Here is a 20,060-nt window from a genome sequence, read left to right as displayed (position 1 = left end):
ATGGTCAAGCGCTAGGGTAGGAGTTGTGCTAGGATTGCTTCCCCCAACATCAGTTGGTGCGGGTTCCTAGAGACACAGGTCCCCGAATTGGTCGGCGATGAAGTTGAGTTTGCCTAAGGTAATCTTCTTGCCCGGCTGCACTTCTTCCGGTTCGTCGCCGAAGTTGAAGATGACTCCTATCTGAAACACAATATTAGTTTGTACGTAAAAGGCCTGGCGCGCTAACTGTCGTATTATTTAGGTCTGGCAATGCCTAGCAACGTGATCGCATAGACGGATCTAGATGGTAGCACACGAGACGACACAAGGGTTTATACTAGTTCGGGGCGCGGTGGCGCGCTAAACCCTACTCTAGTGGTACGACTGCTCTTGTATTCGTATGCTCAATTACAAGGGTTGTTGCTCCTAACTACGTAGTAGATCGGTATATTCGAAGATGGAGATCCCGGGCCCGAGGTTCCTACCCTCCTTTATACAGGCAAAGGGGTAGGGTTATAGAGAGGGCGATCGGGTTACCAGATTGGATTCCTAGTTTGTTACACGGAATGTGCAGCAGATTGATCCTAGCTATCGTCTAGATACGCCTGTCTTAGCTTGCCTTGATCTTCACGTTGGTCGATCGCGTCAGCCCTTGCGGGCCTCCTTCTTGGCGGTTGCTGGGCCGATAGCTTGGCGATGGTCACATATACGGGCGGTTCGGATACCCCTGGCCATATATCTAACACTAAGGCTCTTCTTGTCAATCTCCAAGCGAAAGTTTTAATATTAGGTGGGATTTGTTTGTGCTTCCAAACCCTAGTAAGAATTGAAATAGCCTGATCAATTAGTCCCCTGGCACCGTTTCTAGGGATCTGACCACATTGGAGAGAATTGAGGTGCCTAAAAGCATCTTTACTAGTGCATGTACCCTTTCTAGAAGTTTTCCAACGTATGATGTCGGGCTGGTTGGAAGGGACAATGTGAATATTGTTGATCATCTGGGAAGCCTCATCACTGAAGATATTGGAGATAAGATTAGTGTTCCAGGCGGTGTGAGAATCCGGGTTCTTTAAATCTTCAATGTACTGCGGCAAGGGGAGATGAGTAACAGGCAGATTGAGATGATCATGAATAGTCTTCCAGATTTAACAACAAAAGTTCGATATTCTTCTTGTTGAGTTCGATTTCTACTTGCACAGTTGCGCGCGATGCATGTGTCATGTGTGTGCGTTGTTCTTCCATCAGAATGTGTCAGCTAGCTAGTACGTTGTGTACGTGCGTGCGGATCAGAGTCCTGCCTTATCCAGGTTGTTTGTCTGGCTGAGTGCGTGCCACAATATTTGTGTGGATATTATCTAACTTTATTTTAATATATGCTGCGAAACACATGGAGCTCTCAAATCCAAGTCAAGGACCATACAGAGGCTCCAATTTGGTACTGTCTAGAATCTAGCTAGCAAACATTTCCAAGAGGAGATGTCTTTGGAAGACATACAACACATCCACAAGCCAAGTTCAGGATTTGCATGCCTCAAGGCTCAACCTTGTTATATATATTACCCAGTCATCATTAGCTGCTGCTACTGCTATAATTAAAAGAGGCACAGTAGTAGTTCCAGACCCTAAGGTCCACATGCATGTATATATGTCTCCGTCTACCATCAACAGGTTCTAACTAATAATGCTCATTTTACTAGTCTTAATTGGAGACATTTATATAGCTTTGCAAATTAACTAAATCCACTTATATATATGCATCTTTGTTAGAAGACTTTTACAAAAATGAGTTGCCGAAATGTCTCCAACTATTTTGCTGCATATTAGTTTGCCACATATTCCATTTGATCCAATTATATATAATTAACCACTGGCACAACAAAATACTAATCAACCAATATATTACAAAAGTGAGTAAAATCACACATGCAGATGCAGGACAAGCTACAGAGAATGTCCAACATATACATTTCTGAACAATCTGCAAGCAGCAGCACAGTAATTAAGAATATACATGACAAGATTAGCATATCAGCATTACATATGAATCAGAACCACCAATGAACAGCCATACCTGGCAAAATAAATGAAGCACATACAGGCCAGACAGTATCATGAGAGTGACGGCAGAGAAGAAGAGGCCTTCCATGACAGGCAAGAACCACTCAGGCTAGCCAAGGTGACCGCCCACAAACCCAACTGAACTGGCCATGCAACCGGAACTCGCAAGGCCATGTAGGCAAATCATCCTTGGCTACCAGAGGCAGGTTCTGGCCCTCATGCAAGGCCCCTCTTCTTCTACTTCTTGGATGATGTGCGAAGGCACTACCGCTTGACACTTCGGTATTTATAGCAGGAAAGGGAATACAACAATACATAGGATGTTACCAGAGTGCTCCACCGATGCCAACTCAATGCATATCCAACGTAATAAATAGCGGCGGTAGCGGCCGCAATTGCGGACGCAACATTGCCGCTACCGCTATGAGGTAGCGCTCTGAACTTTGCAGCCCGAAACTTTACGGCCGCAATTCTAAATAGCGGGGCGATATTGCGGTCGCAATTGCATGCAGCAGGTTGCAATAGCGTGGAAACAAATAACCCTAATCAGCCCAGCCCACTATGACTCACACCCCCAACTCAAACACACTCACGCATCGGTTGTAGCCTCTAGGTCTAGATTTAGGCGTTCTTTGAGTGTAATTAAATATCTATTTATACTCGTTATTCATGATATATGTACTTAAACTTATGTGGGATTATCGGATGCCACTATTGGAACCTATCGTCCGCAATATCGCCCGCTATCGGCAATCCGCTACCTCGACGTCAATCCACTACCAACCCGCTATACGCTATTTATTACCTTGTGCATATCGGTTTACCACGTCTACATCTTTCCTGGATACTGATGATTACAAATCGTTGAGAAATAAAATTGGTACCGGCGGGAATATATTCATATTCAGCATTAGGCTGCGACTCCAGGGCATGTGCATTTTCAGATGAGATTGAGCGTGCGTGCAATCAGCTGCACCAGGAAGCCTACTGCTAGCTGCATTTGCCATTTATGAGAACAGAGAAAAGCTCCATATGTGCAGTGATTCGCGCAATCTCAGGGAAATCTCCATATTCTCTTAGGATAGTATCACTGGGAAGGAATTCATCTCCCTGAGTCGCTGATTCTTTTGAGAGGAGTCAGTGTCATGCACCACTATTTAAAGTTATTTTGTTCCCTCAATTTGAGTTTGACCTGCATTATATATCGATAATAACGTGGTTATGTCCTCCACATGGTGGTAACTGGTACTTAGGTTAGGTATAAGCATACAAGAATAACTCCTCACAAGTCACAATGCAATATGGTCGATTAAAAAACATTACTGCATCAACTTGTTGGTTTTTTTAGATAATGGATTTTCAGTAATCCGGCCTCTATATCCACGAAGGATATACACAGCCAAAAGGATACAAGAGCATTTAGACTCACACCTCATCAAAGAGGAGAATACACAACAACAAAAATATGACCTTTACACATCCCTGCTTCGCGACATCCTCAAAACGGTCAGATTCGATGAGTGAAAGTCGTCAAGTCACTGCCGCCCCTAGTGCGCCATCGCTGCGAACCTCTCCTGGTGCCATATTCATCCGCCTCAAGTGAGCTGACACCATGTGTCGCCGGTGCCCACCTTCATCCGTCGTTGTTCAGCCAATTAATCAAACGCGATTCAACAGACTTTCTGCCAACGGGCCAGCCAAGTGCGTGGAAGCCCAATTCATTCATACCGACTGATAGTTGGTCATAAAAAATTTGATATAACGACTAACAATCCAACCGTTATATACTAAATAAAAATAACAACCGACTTAGAAAACGTGATAGACTTTCTGCCGAGAAAACGAGATATAATGACCGACCGAACGCTACTAATCTTTAACGGTATGACCGTCCGACGCAATTTTGGTATTTTTAACAACCCCGTGTGACATTAATTTTGGGCTGTGGTATAGTTAGGATCTGCTTTTGTTTCGCTGGACTCCCAGGCTGCTGCTGCCGCTAGGACACCGCTGCCTACGAAACCACCTCCGCTGGATGCACCTTCTCCCTGCCGAGGATCAACTTGTTGGTTAAGGCAATCAGCTAACGCTGCAAGCTAAGACAATGAACATGTGGTAGAATTCAGCAATCTTATTGTATAAGTTTTTGTTTAATGGACTCTTGCTGCTCTGAAGATTTATTATAACCATCCAGGTGTCGCACTTCTCACTTGTCTAGATTCTTTCCCCTCCTTTTATAAGAGCATCTTGGCCTTATCAGCCTAGTAAGGGTTAGTTGACTTTTTTCCCAATAACTTTCTGCTCATTTTGCAACTTTCCTATGTGTCAATCAAGAACGGAAAAATGTCCTACTCTTGCAATAGGAAAGAGGACAGAAACCGAAGTCTTTGGAAGGGGAATCTCCAAACTTTTAATAATAGAATGGTTAATTGAATAATTTCTCTTTCATGCAAAGAAATATGGACCACCCTTGTCTCTTAAAATTTGTGAAAGTACATAATTTTCATAATCCACTACGAGAGAACAAATTTGTAACTAAGTCATAAAGAAAATATAAACTTAAATGGTTGAGAGTTTTGCTGGCATGCATCTCTACTTTTGTTCCTCAAGTGCATTACATGCATAGATATTCACATACATGCGCATACACTCACTTGCGGACCCAGGGCCACAAACATGCGCGCACACTCACTGGCAGGCCTAGGGTCCAATGACCCTGGTCACCCGCCCGAGCTCCGGCGCCGGCACACGTTGAGGTATTCGTCACATCACACTCTATGGCAAGCTTAAAAACACGTGATCTCATCGGCGTCTTGAGCTTCGCCTAGACTCTATTCAAGCATTGGGTCCTCTACTATGCACACTCACACATATAGACCCATGTGAGCACAACCTACCCCTATGAACGATTTTGAAAAACTAAGCCAGCAATAATCTTAAGATGATGAAGTTACAATAGACACCTCACTGACCACACATGATGACTTGGGAGACTCAAACCTAGGTAAACAGGTTCAGTGTCAAGGAACCTAGCTTAGTTACTTCTCTTTGTATGTGCAATGTTTTATTGCCCATGTGGACTAATAAATCACCAAGCATGCCAAATATCAATGTTCATCACTCACTACCGGAGACCGGCTCTTTGCCGAGTGCCAGCTAGTTTGCCGAGTGTTGTTTTTCGGGCACTTGGCAAAGACGTCTTTGCCGAGTGTTTTTTTTTGACACTCGGCAAAGAGGCTCTTTGCCGAGTGTTTTTTTAACACTCGGCAAAGAGGATCTTTGCCGAGTGTTTTTTTTTACACTCGGCAAAGAGCTTCTTTGCCGAGTGTTATTTTTTGACACTCGGCAAAGAAAATTTCAAAGCATATTTTAAAGCAGTAAATTAATTCAAATGAAAAAGTTTTCAACTACAAAGTTGTATAACTCATCAAGATGTACAATGTTTGTTTTGGTCTTTTCTTCATATGACAAAGTGAAAGTAAATTTGTTCACAAATCTAATATATCTCTCTTGTAGTTTATGAAACTACAAGAGAGATATATAAGATTTGTGAACAATGTTAGAACGACCATGTCGGATGAACAGATGACCAAACAACCAAAATAAACTCTGTAGATCTCGAAAAGTTATGAAACTTTGTAGTTGGCAACTTTTTGATTTGAAAACATCTTGTCATGCAAAACTGCGTTTGAATTTCAAAATTTTAAAATTTAAATTTTGTAAACGACCTCGGATGGGAAAACTTCCTAAACTAAAAGTGTAGATCTCGAAAAGTTATGAAACTCTGTAGTTTACAACTTTTTTATTTGAATTCGTTTAGGGCCTCAAACATGCAATTTACACTTGGCAAAAAAAGCTTCTTTGCCGAGTGTTTTTTTTTACACTCGGCAAAGAAGCTTCTTTGCCGAGTGTTTTTTTTATACTCGGCAAAGAGCTTCTTTGTCGAGTGTTTTTTTTGACACTCGGCAAAAAAAATTTCAAAGCACATTTTGAAACAGTAAATTAATTTAAATGAAAAAGTTTTAAACTACAAAGTTGTATAACTCATCAAGATGTACAATGTTTGTTTTGGTCTTTTCTTCATACGACAAAGTGAAAATAAATTTGTTCACAAATCTAACATCTCTCTTGTAGTTTATGAAGCTACAAGAGAGATACATAAGATTTGTGAACAATGTTAGAATGACCATGTCGGATGAATAGATGATCAAACAACCAAAATAAACTTTGTAGATCTCGAAAAGTTATGAAACTTTGTAATTGGCAACTTTTTGATTTAAAATCATCTTGTCATGCAAAATTGTGTTTGAATTTCAAAAATTTAAAATTCGAACTTTTCAAATGACCTCGGATGAAAAAACAACCAAAATAAACTCTGTAGATATAGAAAAGTTATGAAACATTGTAGTTGTCAACTTTTTGATTTGAAAACATCTTGTCATGCAAAACTGCGTTTGAATTTCAAAATTTTAAAATTCGAACTTTTCAAACGACCTCGGATGAAAAAACAACCAAAACAAACTCTGTAGATCTCGAAAAGTTATGAAACATTGTAGTTGACAACTTTTTGATTTGAAAACATCTTGTCATGCAAAACTGTGTTTGAATTTCAAAATTTTAAAATTCAAATTTTGTAAACGACCTCGGATGGAAAAACTTCCTAAACTAAAAGTGTAGATCTCGAAAAGTTATGAAACTTTGTAGTTTACAACTTTTTTATTTGAATTCGTTTAGGGCCTCAAACATGCAATTTACACTCGGTTTAGTATAATATATTGGGAACTAAAACGTAATCTAGACACAAGTGAGAGTGTGGTGTAGTGATAGAGGAGGTACGTGCACAGCGGGAGGTCTCGGGTTCGAATCGCGTCGGTCGCGTAGCCATGAAATTCACGCGAAAAATGTCGGAAATGGGTGGGCGCTGGCCGGTGGGTGCCTCCATCAATAAAAAAAAGTTTCCATTTTTTATGGGTAAAAATTCCCATTTTTTCGAGTTTTTTTCGGTTTCAACTTTGAATCGCGTCGGCCACGTAGCCATGAAATTCACGCGAAAAATGTCAGAGATGGGTGGGCGCTGGCCGGTGGGTGCCTCCATCGATAAAAAAATTCCATTTTTTATGGGTAAAAATTCCCATTTTTTTCGGGAGTGCCCGATAAAAGACACTCGGCAAAGACGCCTTTGCCGACGGGTTCTTTGCCGAGTGTTCTTTGCCGAGTACAGCACTCGACAAAGCCTTTGCCGAGTGCAAATTGGGCTTTGCCGAGTGCCCCTGGCACTCGGCAAAGCCACTGATTCCCGTAGTGACTATTTGAGCCTCGAACTTCTCTACTACTGTAGTCGGCTCTTGTGTCTTAGGTTATAGAATGCTACTTCATTATTCTCTATATTTTGTTTTATGAGCTTATTTATCTAAAAGTGATGTTTGGGGGCCCAGACTTTCATGTATATTTTCTATGTCCTTTGAAATGATCCGAGAATAAAATTGCAGTGTGGTTGACATGTGACGAGGTTATAGAATGATAGATTGATTGCCATTCTATTATACTTTGGAAGGTAAAACTTCATAAAAAACAAGGTGAAGGGTGTAGTAGTTTTATTTTTTTATATAATTTAAATGCCAATTTTTCCTTGCAAAAAAATGCCAATTTTATTTACAAAATGTTTGCATTACTGTGACATACCATCCAGTTTGGATTAGTAGCTCACGTGTATGTTGACGTGAGGTTGCGAGGGTTTAGTCACATCTTGATTGTTGATGGTGGGGTTAGACCAACATATAAGACTCACATAGTCCAAAACACCACCCCGGGTTTAACCCTTTTACGTGAAAATGAAAACAAAAATTTGAGTGAACCATATACTCTTGCCAAAACGCTTACATTATCTTATGTGAAATACCATTCTAACCGAATAGAAATTCGCCTCAACTTGTTTGTGAAAGTCTAATAGTACGTCTTGAAACAATATATTTTGATGGGTTCTCAGAAGTATCTATTTCTCTTTTGGGCATGACAGCAAGCTAAAAACATATTTTTCTAGGCCTTGCACCAAAAAAAGTTAATAGAAATGACAAACTTTCAAATAACCAACTAGGATGGACAAAACCACGATTTCGTGAGCGATGTGGAAGATACATTTTAGGTGATATACCTTTCAAATAATTTTGGTTGGCATTGTACAAATCCAATGTAGTTGGATTTTTAAATAAAATCTAGGAATCAAACTTTAACTTCTGGTGCAACCAAAGCTGAAAAAAACATCCCATGAATAAGTTTTTCGTTGACGGCCGAAAGTCGAGAATTATCAGGTGGGAACACCTTTTCAGTGGAATTATGCAAATATCTTCACAAAATATGGATTTTAATAAATTCTAGAGAGAGAGAAATACACATGATATTACACGACCATGTAAAGTAATTCAAGTATAATTTCATTTGTTCAAACAAGCAGCTTCTATCAAGTTTGATTCTGTACTTTTATTCACTATATGTCGGTCATATATCTCACAAACGAAATCAAGTTTGATATCTGAAAAAGGCACACACATGAGTCCTTGTAATAGTTTTAAATCTTCTATCATACCCTATGGAGAGGTACCAAGATTCCATGGAATAGGGGTACCAAGCATGGCAAGTGGATTGTAGTTGTCGCTAGGTTCAGTTCTTGCAACTGTTAGATCATTGTAGTTGACTTTCATGGCATGATAATTGATATGGTGCCTCAAGTTGGTCCTCCCTACACTCCCTATTCGCTTGAACTTATCAACCGTGGTATAGTGTTTTTCTCTCACAAGTCACAACAAAATAGCATCAACTGGCTTATCAGCCGTAGAAACACATAACATTCAATAGGGAATGATAAGAATGAATATCATCCTTTTAACACCATGCAAAACACCTAACTGTGCGAGCCTACATTATAATTTATTGGATAGGAACCAAGAATGGTTTCATCGTGGGCCTGGGACTCCATTCTGCAGCTAAAAAGATTGACCGACTACATGGTGACCAATTTGGCAGCAAATTTATGATCTTCAGTTACCAATTGGACATTTCTTGCGCCAATGTTTGCATAAATGGAAACGCCCTGTTCTACCCAAACTCTTAATCTGGCGCCTTAGACCAACTCGGACATCTCATCAGATGTGTCTGTTCTACCCAAACTCTACTGGACTAGTGTAGGTAGCCCCTAACACAAATATCTGTTCAAACAGTGCAGTATTATGGGTAGAGCTAATACACCAGTCTAAAAATTAGTTCAGATAACCACTAAATCAACTGCGTCCATTTCTCTAAACTATCTCTTGCATACTAATACACTACATCCAAGAGATAGTTCGGACAAGCATATCAAGGAGATAATATAATGCTAATCTTATTTACATTTTTTTTTCCTTTCACAGTGAACACGAGAGATTATAGAGGGAATCATAGAATACACAATCAACTACATACAAAATTTCCTAAGATTATCAACATGTTCAGTTGCGCAACTGCTCACAAGGATTCTGCAAAGATGAGAGAAGATATTCAGATATACAGAAATCATTTGTAATATTTCTACAGTCAAGCCTGAGTATGTGTGTATGTTGGAATCTTGTCATAACAAAAAGTGGATTATATTCTATCCAAATGCTTATAAAAATCGCATGATTGAAATGAATGATGGAATGAAGTGGTTGGAAGGCTCTGATTTCAGAGAATAAATGTTACATCTACTCATTACAAGTTTCCAAAATAAAGTACATAAGCACTGCAAAAATTGAATTAAACTGGTCACTGTTTCGCGAATCTTAATTAATTATTTACTTGCTGATGAAAAATGCAAGTGTTGTTCCAGTTATTATTATTTATGTTTGCGACCAGATAGTTGTAAACAATAGACTTTCATACGCTATTTATTATTCAAGAGAATTTAAGGATCATCAAAAGCCTATAATCAGTAAAAGTTTCATGTCTACTGTCTAATAATAAATGTTTTGTACATTGCTCAGAAAAATTATCAGCTTTTGTAAACATAGGAATATTATATTATGGAATCGTACACGTGAAAACCAGTTACAGCAGTAATAACTTACCCTTTATCCTTTTCTTGTCAACAGCTGTTTCTGTTGTTGATCTTCGGGAAACATCTGCCAGCGATATAGGTGTTACTGGGGGTGAGGAAACTTCGCTGCTCTCCCTGCTATGCCTAGCCTCCAACAATTTGTTCACAGTAATAATAGGAGTCCGTTGACTATTTGAAGGTATGGAATAACTGCGAGTCATGGCAGCAGGTGGTCGTGGAAGTGGCGATGCTGTATGTGATGGGGGTGAGACACGAGTGGATACATTAGGCATCGGCCGCCTTGAAACCAGAGGGCCAGAATATCCAACCAAACCAGGACGCATGGTGCCTACATTTGCTGGAGGCCGGGGCAGCTCATGCAGCTCACTTATTCTGGGAGTCGTTGTTGGGAGCGAAGTGACCCTAGGTGTAACTTTTGAAGGCACAGATGACTGCCAACCTGGGCCATGAGGTCTTGTTGGCAACACATAGGGAGGGCGCTTCCATGACGGTTTGCGATCAGTTGCAGAAAACAGGGGGTTGCTCAATCCTACCTTGCTTGGAATTGGGCCAGAAAAGGCCTTCATTTTCTTAAAATCTGTAGTGGAGTAGGAATAAACTAGTGGTGCTGATATCCCTTCATTACTTGATGGCATCTTAACAGGTCCACTATGCATGGAATTCGGCATGAAATCTTTACCCAGTGGAGAGGAATGCCACAAATTTACTGCCACATGAGATTTACTTTCAGGTTGATCTGAATGGGGCGATTTGTTGGCAACTACTGGAGCAGGGTTCTTGTCATCAGCTGGCGTCGGGAGTTTGTAGGAGTGAACAGTTCTGTTTAATAAGTTCGTTTTCCGAAACCTCGTAGATGGATCAGGCACATTCTCAGCAAAAATTGGTGCTGATTGGGTACCAATCTCAGGCTTCATATGAGGAACTGCTAAAGTCGCCTTTATTTCTTTAGCATTTTCCTGTATAAACATGTGTCAGTTAAAAGAATTTCAGGACTCAAGATGTCATCCAATTGGGACATAAATGACTGAACTGAGGCATGAAATACCAACAAGGACTCAGCCTAGAAAATACAGATATTCAAAATTCCAAATAGAATTATCACAATTTTATTAAGACTTACATAACAAGGATTTCTGCATTAATGTCCTCCATCAGATTTGATATTATACCAATACCAAAGGAGATAAAAAACATTTTAGATTGACTTCATTGTGCTAACCTGATTTAGATTTTGTTTTGTACCCCCTTGGTCCCAAAAAACATGTCACTTTAGGATTCATAATGACATGAATCCCAAAAGCATGTGGATCTTATTACTTAAAAAGGTTTAGAGTAAAGCCCCACATAATGTTTGGTCATTCTGTGTACATGTTTACCCTAGAGGATTCATGTCATTATGAATGAGAATGAACAAATTTATCACAAAAAATGTACAGCACATAACTAGTGAGACTACCTGCTCCTGTTCCTTCAGAGGTCTTGGGGAACTCGCTGGATGAGCTTGATCCAACTATATTAACAAATAAATAAATGTTTGAAAGTTTAGTATGATAAGCAAAATGTAGGAGATAGAACAGGCACTTTATAACAACGTAATAACAACAACAACAAAGAAGTTTATTCCCAAGCAAGATAGGGTAGGCTAGAGATGAACACAGCACAAATGCAGAACCAATAAGCTTTGATTGGACTAAGAGCATCTCCAAAGGTCTTTCTTAAACTCACTCTCTAAATCTTCATTTGGAGAGCCATTTGAATCTTCTCTATATCTTTCCACCCTCCAACAACTTCTCTATATCTTGTGCGCACTCTATAGTGACAAACTCGCTCTTGATCTTTGGCTAGCGAGAAATCCGGAATAGAAGATGGTAATATTTGGATATCTAATTAAATAACTGTAGTTGTTCTAACTTAGCTGAAAAGACATCACAAACATTAAAAGGTGCAACTCAAAGAAAGCAGTATAAATCTTCTTCACATGGTTTACATTGATGTTTCTTTAGCAATATGCAATTATTAGCAACCCCACTTCTATTATGTTGCAATTAAGTGTTAGTTCAGGTTCTCCGATTGTGCCTAAAAGAAGGGAAAGTAAGAGAAGAGTATTGGAAGCTATCACACAAACCAGCAATGGATCCTAGATATCCAGGGCGCTGTCAGTTAGTGCAATTGCTTATTATCTTGCTCTCTGGGATAACTTGCTGAGGTGCAGTTGCATTTAGATCATCAGATGTTCCAGATACGCATAAATGGCGCCTATCAAGTCGGCTAATGAATCTTTATTTCAAGGTGCTGTTAGTTTTGGTCCTTGGGAGCACATTTGGAAACCCTGGGCACCCAGAAAATGTTGTTTCTTCCTCTGGCTGGTGGTGGCGCATAATAGCTGTTGGACAGACAATCGTTTGGCACGACGAGGTTTCTCTCATCCTGAGGTCTGCCCACTTTGTGATCAACAATCAGGACAATCCAACACCTTTTGGTGTCATGCGTGTTTGACAAGCAATTCTGGTACTTCCTTTTGCAGAAAGTTGGGCTTGCTGTACTCTGCCCTCAACCCTTGGAGATTTCTTTTGATGATCGCCTGATCGGTGGTGCAGAACTTGCTCTACTGTGAGTGGTCCCATTCAATAGAGCCTAAACTCGCTCATCATATTTGGTTCATGAACTTTGTAGAAACAAAGAAATAACTGTGTTTAATGGTGCTTCTCCGAGCTTATCTCTGGTCCTATCTATAGCTGGGAAGCACAGCTCTGGGGCATGGCAGGTGCTAAGGGGCTCTATTTCCTTGCTTCCTTTGCCCCGGCTAGCAAATTTTCATGATCTCCTCTCTGGCTAGCTGTTTGGTCTGTGGCGTGTCTAGGGATGGGAATGGGTTGACCGGCCCCAGCCTTGGACCCATCCCTATGGCCTCAAGGCAACTTTAGGGGCCATGGGTCGACCCATTTCACTTAAAGGCTGTCCTTCCAAACCCAGTACATCATCAGCCTGTTCGGTTGGCTGGTTCGTATCGTTGCTGGTTCATGAAGAAGTACTGCTGGCTGGTTTGTGTGAGAGAAAAATATTGTTCCGGCTGGAAATTTACGATCGTTTACGACAAGCCACAGCCAAACGAACAGGCTGCATAAGCTTGCAAGTTTACAATGATTTTAATTTTATCTATTTTCACCTACAAAATATGATATTCCTCGATCTACTTCCAAGCATAGACATGTTTAAAAGTTATGACCAATCGTGCTTATTCAGAAAAATAAAGATCAACAAATTTTTTTTAAAAAAGAAGATTTTTATGTGACGATTGGGTCGACCCATGTTACCTATTGGGACACTAGGTTCTAGCGCTATCGGCCCATTTCAGACTTTGAGGCCAGCCCCTATGACCCATTGGCCTTGCTTTTGTGGGTCGGGTCAACTAGCCAATGGGTCGCCCCAGCCCATTCCCATCCCTATGTGTTTGTGTGTTTGTAATCATTTTGCTGTCTAGGGGGTGTGTTGTGTGTGTGTGTGTGTGTGTGTGTGTGGGGGGGGGGGGGGGGGGGGGGGGGGGGGTGCAGGTGGATCACCTACATCCGCCCATTTGTATCTCTTTTCTCTCTTATTAATGAAATGACATGCACCTCTCCTGTGTTATTCGATAAAAAAACTAATGAAGCAAGTAAGTGGAGTGTTTCCTTCCTCATGAAGGGATTAAACCAAACCAAGTTATTATTAAGCTGAAGGTTAACTGACCTCAAAGGAACTTATTAAAAAATGGCAACATATTTAATCATCTATAAAAAGGAAGCTGAGCTATCTCAGTTGGTCAAGGGTGTGGATCTATGCCCAGATCACCCAGGTTCAAGTTCTTGCTGAGGCGAATTTGGGTGCCTATTTTCTTCATAATAAAATGCCACCTAGTTTCTCCGGGTTGGTCTAGTTTTAAGTAATCATCTAAAAGTTTCTCATATTGCGAGATGATGCTAGAATGATTAATCACTAAGAACAGAGGATGGACCGAGTTCAGTAAATGAAACTTAGCTACATAATGTCAAATGAATCGATAAGCTGGAAAAGAACTTACATCCATTGGACTTCTGGAAGTGAGGAGGTCCTTGTCCCTGTCATTTATCTCGTAATCAAAACTTAACTCACTGCCATCACTATGATTATCCTGGTAAGAGCTGTAATCATCAATATTACTGTCATCATCCAGTCCACTGAAGTGGTAGTCAATGTGCTGCTTCTCAGCAACTGCTTTGACACAAGGCTCCAGAGACTCTAGATGCTTCAGCCCTTTCCTGAAAAAACTCAACTGAAAATCCAAATAATAGTAAGATAGTTGTAGTCTTTACCACTGCATAGGAGTCATCATTAGTTGTAGTTCTGTGTGAAGACATGTTAAGCTACCTGAGAAGCATGATGACGAGCAGCCTGTGTCAAAATACTTAGAAATTGACCTTGCTTTAGTGATTTCAAGCGAAATATAAACAATGCTGCCTCCTCTTGGTACTCAAGAAACGAAGTTTGCAGTTGTTCCGATGAGAATGATTCGTTTTTGGGGTGCCTCAATCGCCCTCCTTTCTCCCCATAGGCTGCTCGCATGGCTTCATATTCCGCTCTGAAATGGAAAAAAATATTTACAAGGAGGAAAAGCACAGATTGTAAAATGGATAGGATAACATTCAAGAAACATGTACCTTTTCTGATCACATTGGTCTTTCATTTCCTGAATCAGTAGGAAAGAAATGTAAGGACAGCATGTCACATGATGGACTAAACTAAGTGTGAGGAATTAAGTTTTTCTTTTATTTGGAGATGATGATAATATGAACAACAAATTAGCAAAATAACAATATTTGAAGATGAGCTCACAATTGCATGAAGTTGAGAAAAGCATAATAATCAGGGAGATCTAACCTCTACAACTTGTAGCTCTTTCAGAAGGGACTCTGATGGATTTGTGATTGTATTTATAATATTTGTACGCTATAAGGAAAGAAAAAAATACTAGTAAGCATACAGATTATACATTAAATAGTATCATTGACTGAAGAATATGTTGTGATACAATTTTACAACAGTGTCAAAGGACTTTACATAGCCATCCACAAACTTCTGTAGTTCAAATTGGGCCTTCCCTAGCATCATCAGCACTTTACCTGCAGGTAGGACTAAATGAATAGAACGAAGAAGGCCTGATACTTCTTAAAATAAAGATGTATCTCTAAAAAACAAACGTGAGAATTTTGTTTTCTATGTTCACTGAAAGCTAGAAGAAAAGTATCATCAACTAACAAGAGTTTTCAATGAAGGATTTGGCAATTCTCCTTGCAACTATCAAGAGATAAAGTGGACACTAGTATGGCAAAACTGGATGACAAGTCTGCCACGATGTCAAAAAAAGAACACCCTCAAAATTGGTACTGGAAGTAAAAAGGAAGAAAATATCTAAAATAAACTAAGATTACTAGTAGATCTTAAAGACCAGTTCATGATTCAGTAGTTCACGTAAATGGATTGCTCAACAGGCTTCTATCCAAAATCCAAATCCATTGGCTAATATTCCATTCTTCCAAATCCCATTTTACTGCCTCCTCCTGTTTCAGGTTCAGCCAACACCTGTCTCTCTTTATACAGGGGGCTGAGTAGATGAAAATTTTGTTTCAGGGCGTATCCATACAAAAATGACATACGGCGTTCGAGAAAGAAATGGACATGCTGAAAAAATAGCATAGTTGGCTCTAAAACACGGAACTTAATTTGCTAAAACGCACTCGTAAGAACAATTTCAGACCACAAAGTTTCCATATCATACGTGCTTACAGATCCACACAATCACTCACCACTTTCATCATCATCATAGTTCAATGCAGCTTTTTCAAGCAAGCAAGTTCCCATTTCATCCATGGCTTCTGCAAACTCTGCAGGAGTGGATTACATGTGATTGTAAGAATATGACAGACAAAATATCTGTTGTGGCGATAAGGGACAGTTTTATTTCAGTATAAGTAAAAATAGCAATTACCATATACACTATTTGTTGTTGCAGCTGCAGCTGAAAGCAAGCTATCGTAACAGTTCCTCATATCTTCCATTTCCTGCAAAGTACGATTCCATGTTCATGTTACAAAAGGTGGGTTAAACAATTTTAATTTCCATTAAAGGACAGGTGTAGGCCCCAAATCTTCTCTTTCTATTATAATTCACATGAGAAAGTGAATGACGTGATTTTTTCTGAAATTTCAAATCATGGATCAGCTTGTAGTCCTGTAAAACTTGTACCATATAATAAACATCAATCACTTTCGTCTGATCCAACATCACATTCATGTCTGAACAGTTTTCACCATAATTTATCCATTAAGATGCAGACAGTAAGGACAGGAACTCTCCTAAATTTCAGAAAAAACGTATTTCCACACTGTTATTAATATAATAACGCCCAGCAGGCAACGCTAGGTTAAACAAATGATCTGTTCTTCTCATAACGACTTTGAATTGCTGACTGCGAGACCAGTTCTAGATAGCTACTTTCTGCGACCCAAGCTTCCTGCCGTGGACTTTGACCTGGAAGAAACAGGCCAAGTGCTTCTGAACTCCAAATCTCTAATGGCCACAATAACACACGAAAGCGAGCAAATCCACACATTTCGCTGATTATATCCAAATAATATATGAACAATTTACTAAGAAGAATTCCCCCAGTCTAAAGGAAAAAGGGCAACCCATATACGAAATAAACACAAAAAAGGATTTATCGCTCAGTACAAATGTATTAGCGAAGATCATTTGATCCTAAAAAATCACCGTGGCCCATGAACAAGTTACTGCGGTCAACACGGCCATGAAAATCCGCGGCATAAGCAGGGGGCGGGATCGCGGCTCCTCGACGAGCACGCACGATCCGACTTTGGCGCGTAACCACACGGCAGAACCAACAGCACGGCAATAACCCGGCAGGAACGAAGAGAGGCGTTCGGGGCGGAGACGAGACCTGGGCGGCGTAGGTGAGCTCGTCGAGCTTGGCGGGTGGCGGGCGGTGGTCCTTCCTCTCCCTGTGGTGGTGGTGGTGGTGGGCGAAGCCCCGGAACCTGCGCAATGGCGATTTCATCCCCTTCCGCCTTGAATCCCCAGGCCGGAATCGCAACACCGAATCGCAGGCCCGCGACGATGATTAGTAGGAGAGGTGGGGAGAGGGGAGAAGGCGAGGCTGGCGTTCTTCGTTGCTGCAGCTCTCGGGTTTGGAATTTTGGGACGAAAACTGATGGGAAGAATAGTCAGTCGTCGGAGAGGGGGAGTCTTTATGGCGTGGTTTTTGGAGAGATAGAATAGATGGATTCATATTGGTCCATGTTTGACCAAAAGTAACAAGCGTGACCCTGCGAAGTGCGAGATATATGGCATAAATAAAAGGAGGTTTGTGACTAAATAATTTTCCAAAATCGGAGCAGAACAGTTTCACACATCCTTTATAAAAACGTGAAACCGTTTCACACTTTATAAAACAGAAATGCTATACAACACATATGTGTTTTAGTAAAAAAAATACATGGATTTTTTTCTCTCCCTCCCCGTCCCCCACTGAACCCCCCACTGAACCGTGTCGGCAGGCGGCACCCCAGGTGAAAATCCAGCAAGAGGCGTGTGTGATCGGTCACCCTCGACCGGGCTGACGGCGGCGGCTGAGCGCCGGGGCACGTACGGCCCAATAGGAGCAAATGCGGCGCGTGACACATGTGTTTTATCGATTTGTCCTTTTGTCCTTGCATAGAAAAAAATTATTTCCTGTGATCTTGTGATTGTTTAGAGGTAGAAGAAGGCTGGGGTAAAAGAAGGTTGGAGGTAGAAGGAGGACGAAGGCTGTTTGATCTTAATTCTATGGTGCAAAAAAATCTTGTGTTGAAACTGCATAAAACACATGGTGATTGTTGGGTAGACAGACTCTACTTGTAAAAACGTGAAACTGCGATTACCTAGTTTCGCCTGTTTCGCTCCACCTTTGTTCAGCTTCGTCTTCCTCCTCCTTCTCGGTACAAGCAAGCATCCTCACGCGGCGTCCCCCGAACTCCTTCCCGACGCGTGGGAGGGCAAGCTCCGCCCAGCGGCACACGTGAGTGAGCTCCTCCTAGCCCAGACAGGCAGGCAAGGGAGCTCCTCCTTGGCGGCGCAGGAGAGGGAGCTCCTCCCTGGCGTGGATGGGTCGGCGAGGGAGCTCCTCCCCTGTAGTGCGGGCGAGGAGCTACGATCCTCTCGGCACGAACTGCAGATGTGCACGAGGAAGAAGATGGCGTGGCCGACATCTGGGGCCCGGATACGCTTAGATAACGGATGGAATCTGAGAGGTTGTTTGGTTGTCCACCATAGTTTGCCTTAGCAAACCTTCGGCAGCCACGTTAAAATAGTCATTGTTTGGTTGAATAGTAACATTTGGCAGCCACCAGGAAAAGCCAGTTGATTCGTTGTATTCACACCACACTTGTTGGGCCGATTTATAGATGTCCATGCAGCCTGAGGTTCGACGGCCCGGCATGAAACCCGCAAATTTGGCCCCGCCCAAGCATGGCCCGGCCCGATAGAGCAGACCGTGCCTGGGCCAATACTCAAGCCCGCGGGTTGGCACGGCACTGGCCCAGTTTTATGGGGTCGGCCCGGCAGCGGCCCGAGCGGCGAAGCGGCCCAACGCCGGCGCGCAGTGGACAACAACGAAGGCGCGAAGGGCCCAGCCCACCCCCGCGCCCGTCAACCCCCACCCCCCGCGCGGCACGTATAAAAGCGACTACCGCGGGCGTCCCTCCTCAACCCTAACCCTAAATCATTTCCTCCCTCCCAGCTCCCCCACCGCATCGCCGCTCTCGCGCCTCGCGGTCTCACCTAGCTCTCCCTCCTCAACCCTAACCCTAAATCATTTCCTCCCGGCTGGCTGGCTCCCCCACCGACCATCGCCTCGCAGCTCTCGCCTCTTGCGGTCTCGTCTTGCTCTCGCCTCGACCGCTCGACGGTCGACACCTCGCTGTCTCGTCTGTAGTCTGCTGGCGTCCGACCTCACCGACTCTGACTCTGCCTGTCACCGACAACCTCCCCTGATCCCCTTCCTCTCTGCCTCTCCCTTCTCTGTCTTCCTATCTCCCCTCTAGATCTCGGTGATTATGTGAGTTCGTTGTCCCCGCCTGTCCCTCCTCCGTCGCTCGCCATCCTTGCTAACCGGCGTGTCATCTCTGGGTGGTCGTCGTCTTCTCTGGCACCGGGCTCCGGTTGCACAGGTAAAACCCTAACCCTAACCCTAACCCTCCTCTTCTATCTTCTTCCATTGATGTATTCTGAAGTGATCTTTTCATCCTCCTCCATCTCTTTGCGTTGGTCGGTAGCCGATGCATCGTCCTCTAGCTGTGGCATAGAGCAACCAAGGCGGCCCCGTGCACAGTTGATGAGGCAGCATTGCACACAGCTCATTTATCTTAATTCTGTGTCTCTTTTGGTTCCTTTTTTGTTGGATTTGGTCATTTGAACTTAGATTTTATATTTGTGATTTGAATTGAGACGATGGATGAATGAATCTGTGAAACCGTGAATTTTGACAAGTGTTGGTTGAGATGATTTTTTAAGGTGTTTTTAGGTTGTCGGGCTGTGGGCTGGCACGGCCCACAGATTTGGCCGTGCTTAGTGGGTCTGCACGGCACGAATTTCGAGCCATAGTGCCATACTTAGGCCAAAGGCTAGGCACGGGAGGCACGACGTGCCGTGCCGGCCCGAACTCTTACAGGTCGTGCCTGTCCCGTGCCCGTGCCGTACTGGAATGGGCCAGCCCAACGGACAACTATAGGCCGATTTAGTCCGTCACATTACTCTCCTAGTAGCTGGACACGGCTAGCAACCAAGCAGCCTCTGAATTGGTTAAGTCAGCCAATCGGTTCTAACAAGTGATTCCATTTTTACGAGAAACGTTTCTTTAGAGCTTAAACTCTGCCTACGTAGACTATTA

General features: G+C 42.2%; 1 protein-coding gene and 1 long non-coding RNA gene across 2 annotated transcripts; both read right to left on the bottom strand.

The window, feature by feature from the left end:
* Window positions 1-1,777: 1,777 nt before the first annotated feature.
* On the bottom strand, window positions 1,778-2,601 carry LOC136493394 (uncharacterized). Its single transcript, XR_010768353.1, has 2 exons — window positions 2,051-2,601; window positions 1,778-1,957 (listed from the first exon to the last, which is right to left on the bottom strand). It is a non-coding gene; the product is annotated as an uncharacterized lncRNA (long non-coding RNA).
* A 6,673-nt stretch (window positions 2,602-9,274) lies between these two features.
* On the bottom strand, window positions 9,275-17,411 carry LOC136494824 (uncharacterized protein At2g33490-like). The gene is made up of 11 exons (XM_066491001.1): window positions 17,076-17,411; window positions 16,107-16,179; window positions 15,925-16,002; window positions 15,179-15,240; window positions 14,999-15,067; window positions 14,779-14,807; window positions 14,489-14,699; window positions 14,163-14,393; window positions 11,562-11,615; window positions 10,116-11,061; window positions 9,275-9,545 (listed from the first exon to the last, which is right to left on the bottom strand). The coding sequence occupies exons 1-11, from the start codon at window positions 17,190-17,192 to the stop codon at window positions 9,535-9,537; spliced, it is 1,881 nt and encodes a 626-aa protein (XP_066347098.1). The 5' UTR covers window positions 17,193-17,411; the 3' UTR covers window positions 9,275-9,534.
* Window positions 17,412-20,060: the final 2,649 nt, after the last annotated feature.

Source organism: Miscanthus floridulus, chromosome 11, assembly GCF_019320115.1.
Source record: "Miscanthus floridulus cultivar M001 chromosome 11, ASM1932011v1, whole genome shotgun sequence".
NCBI lineage: Eukaryota > Viridiplantae > Streptophyta > Magnoliopsida > Poales > Poaceae > Miscanthus > Miscanthus floridulus.
Note: the sequence above shows the minus strand (reverse complement) of the source record. Positions and strands in the feature narration are given on the sequence as shown.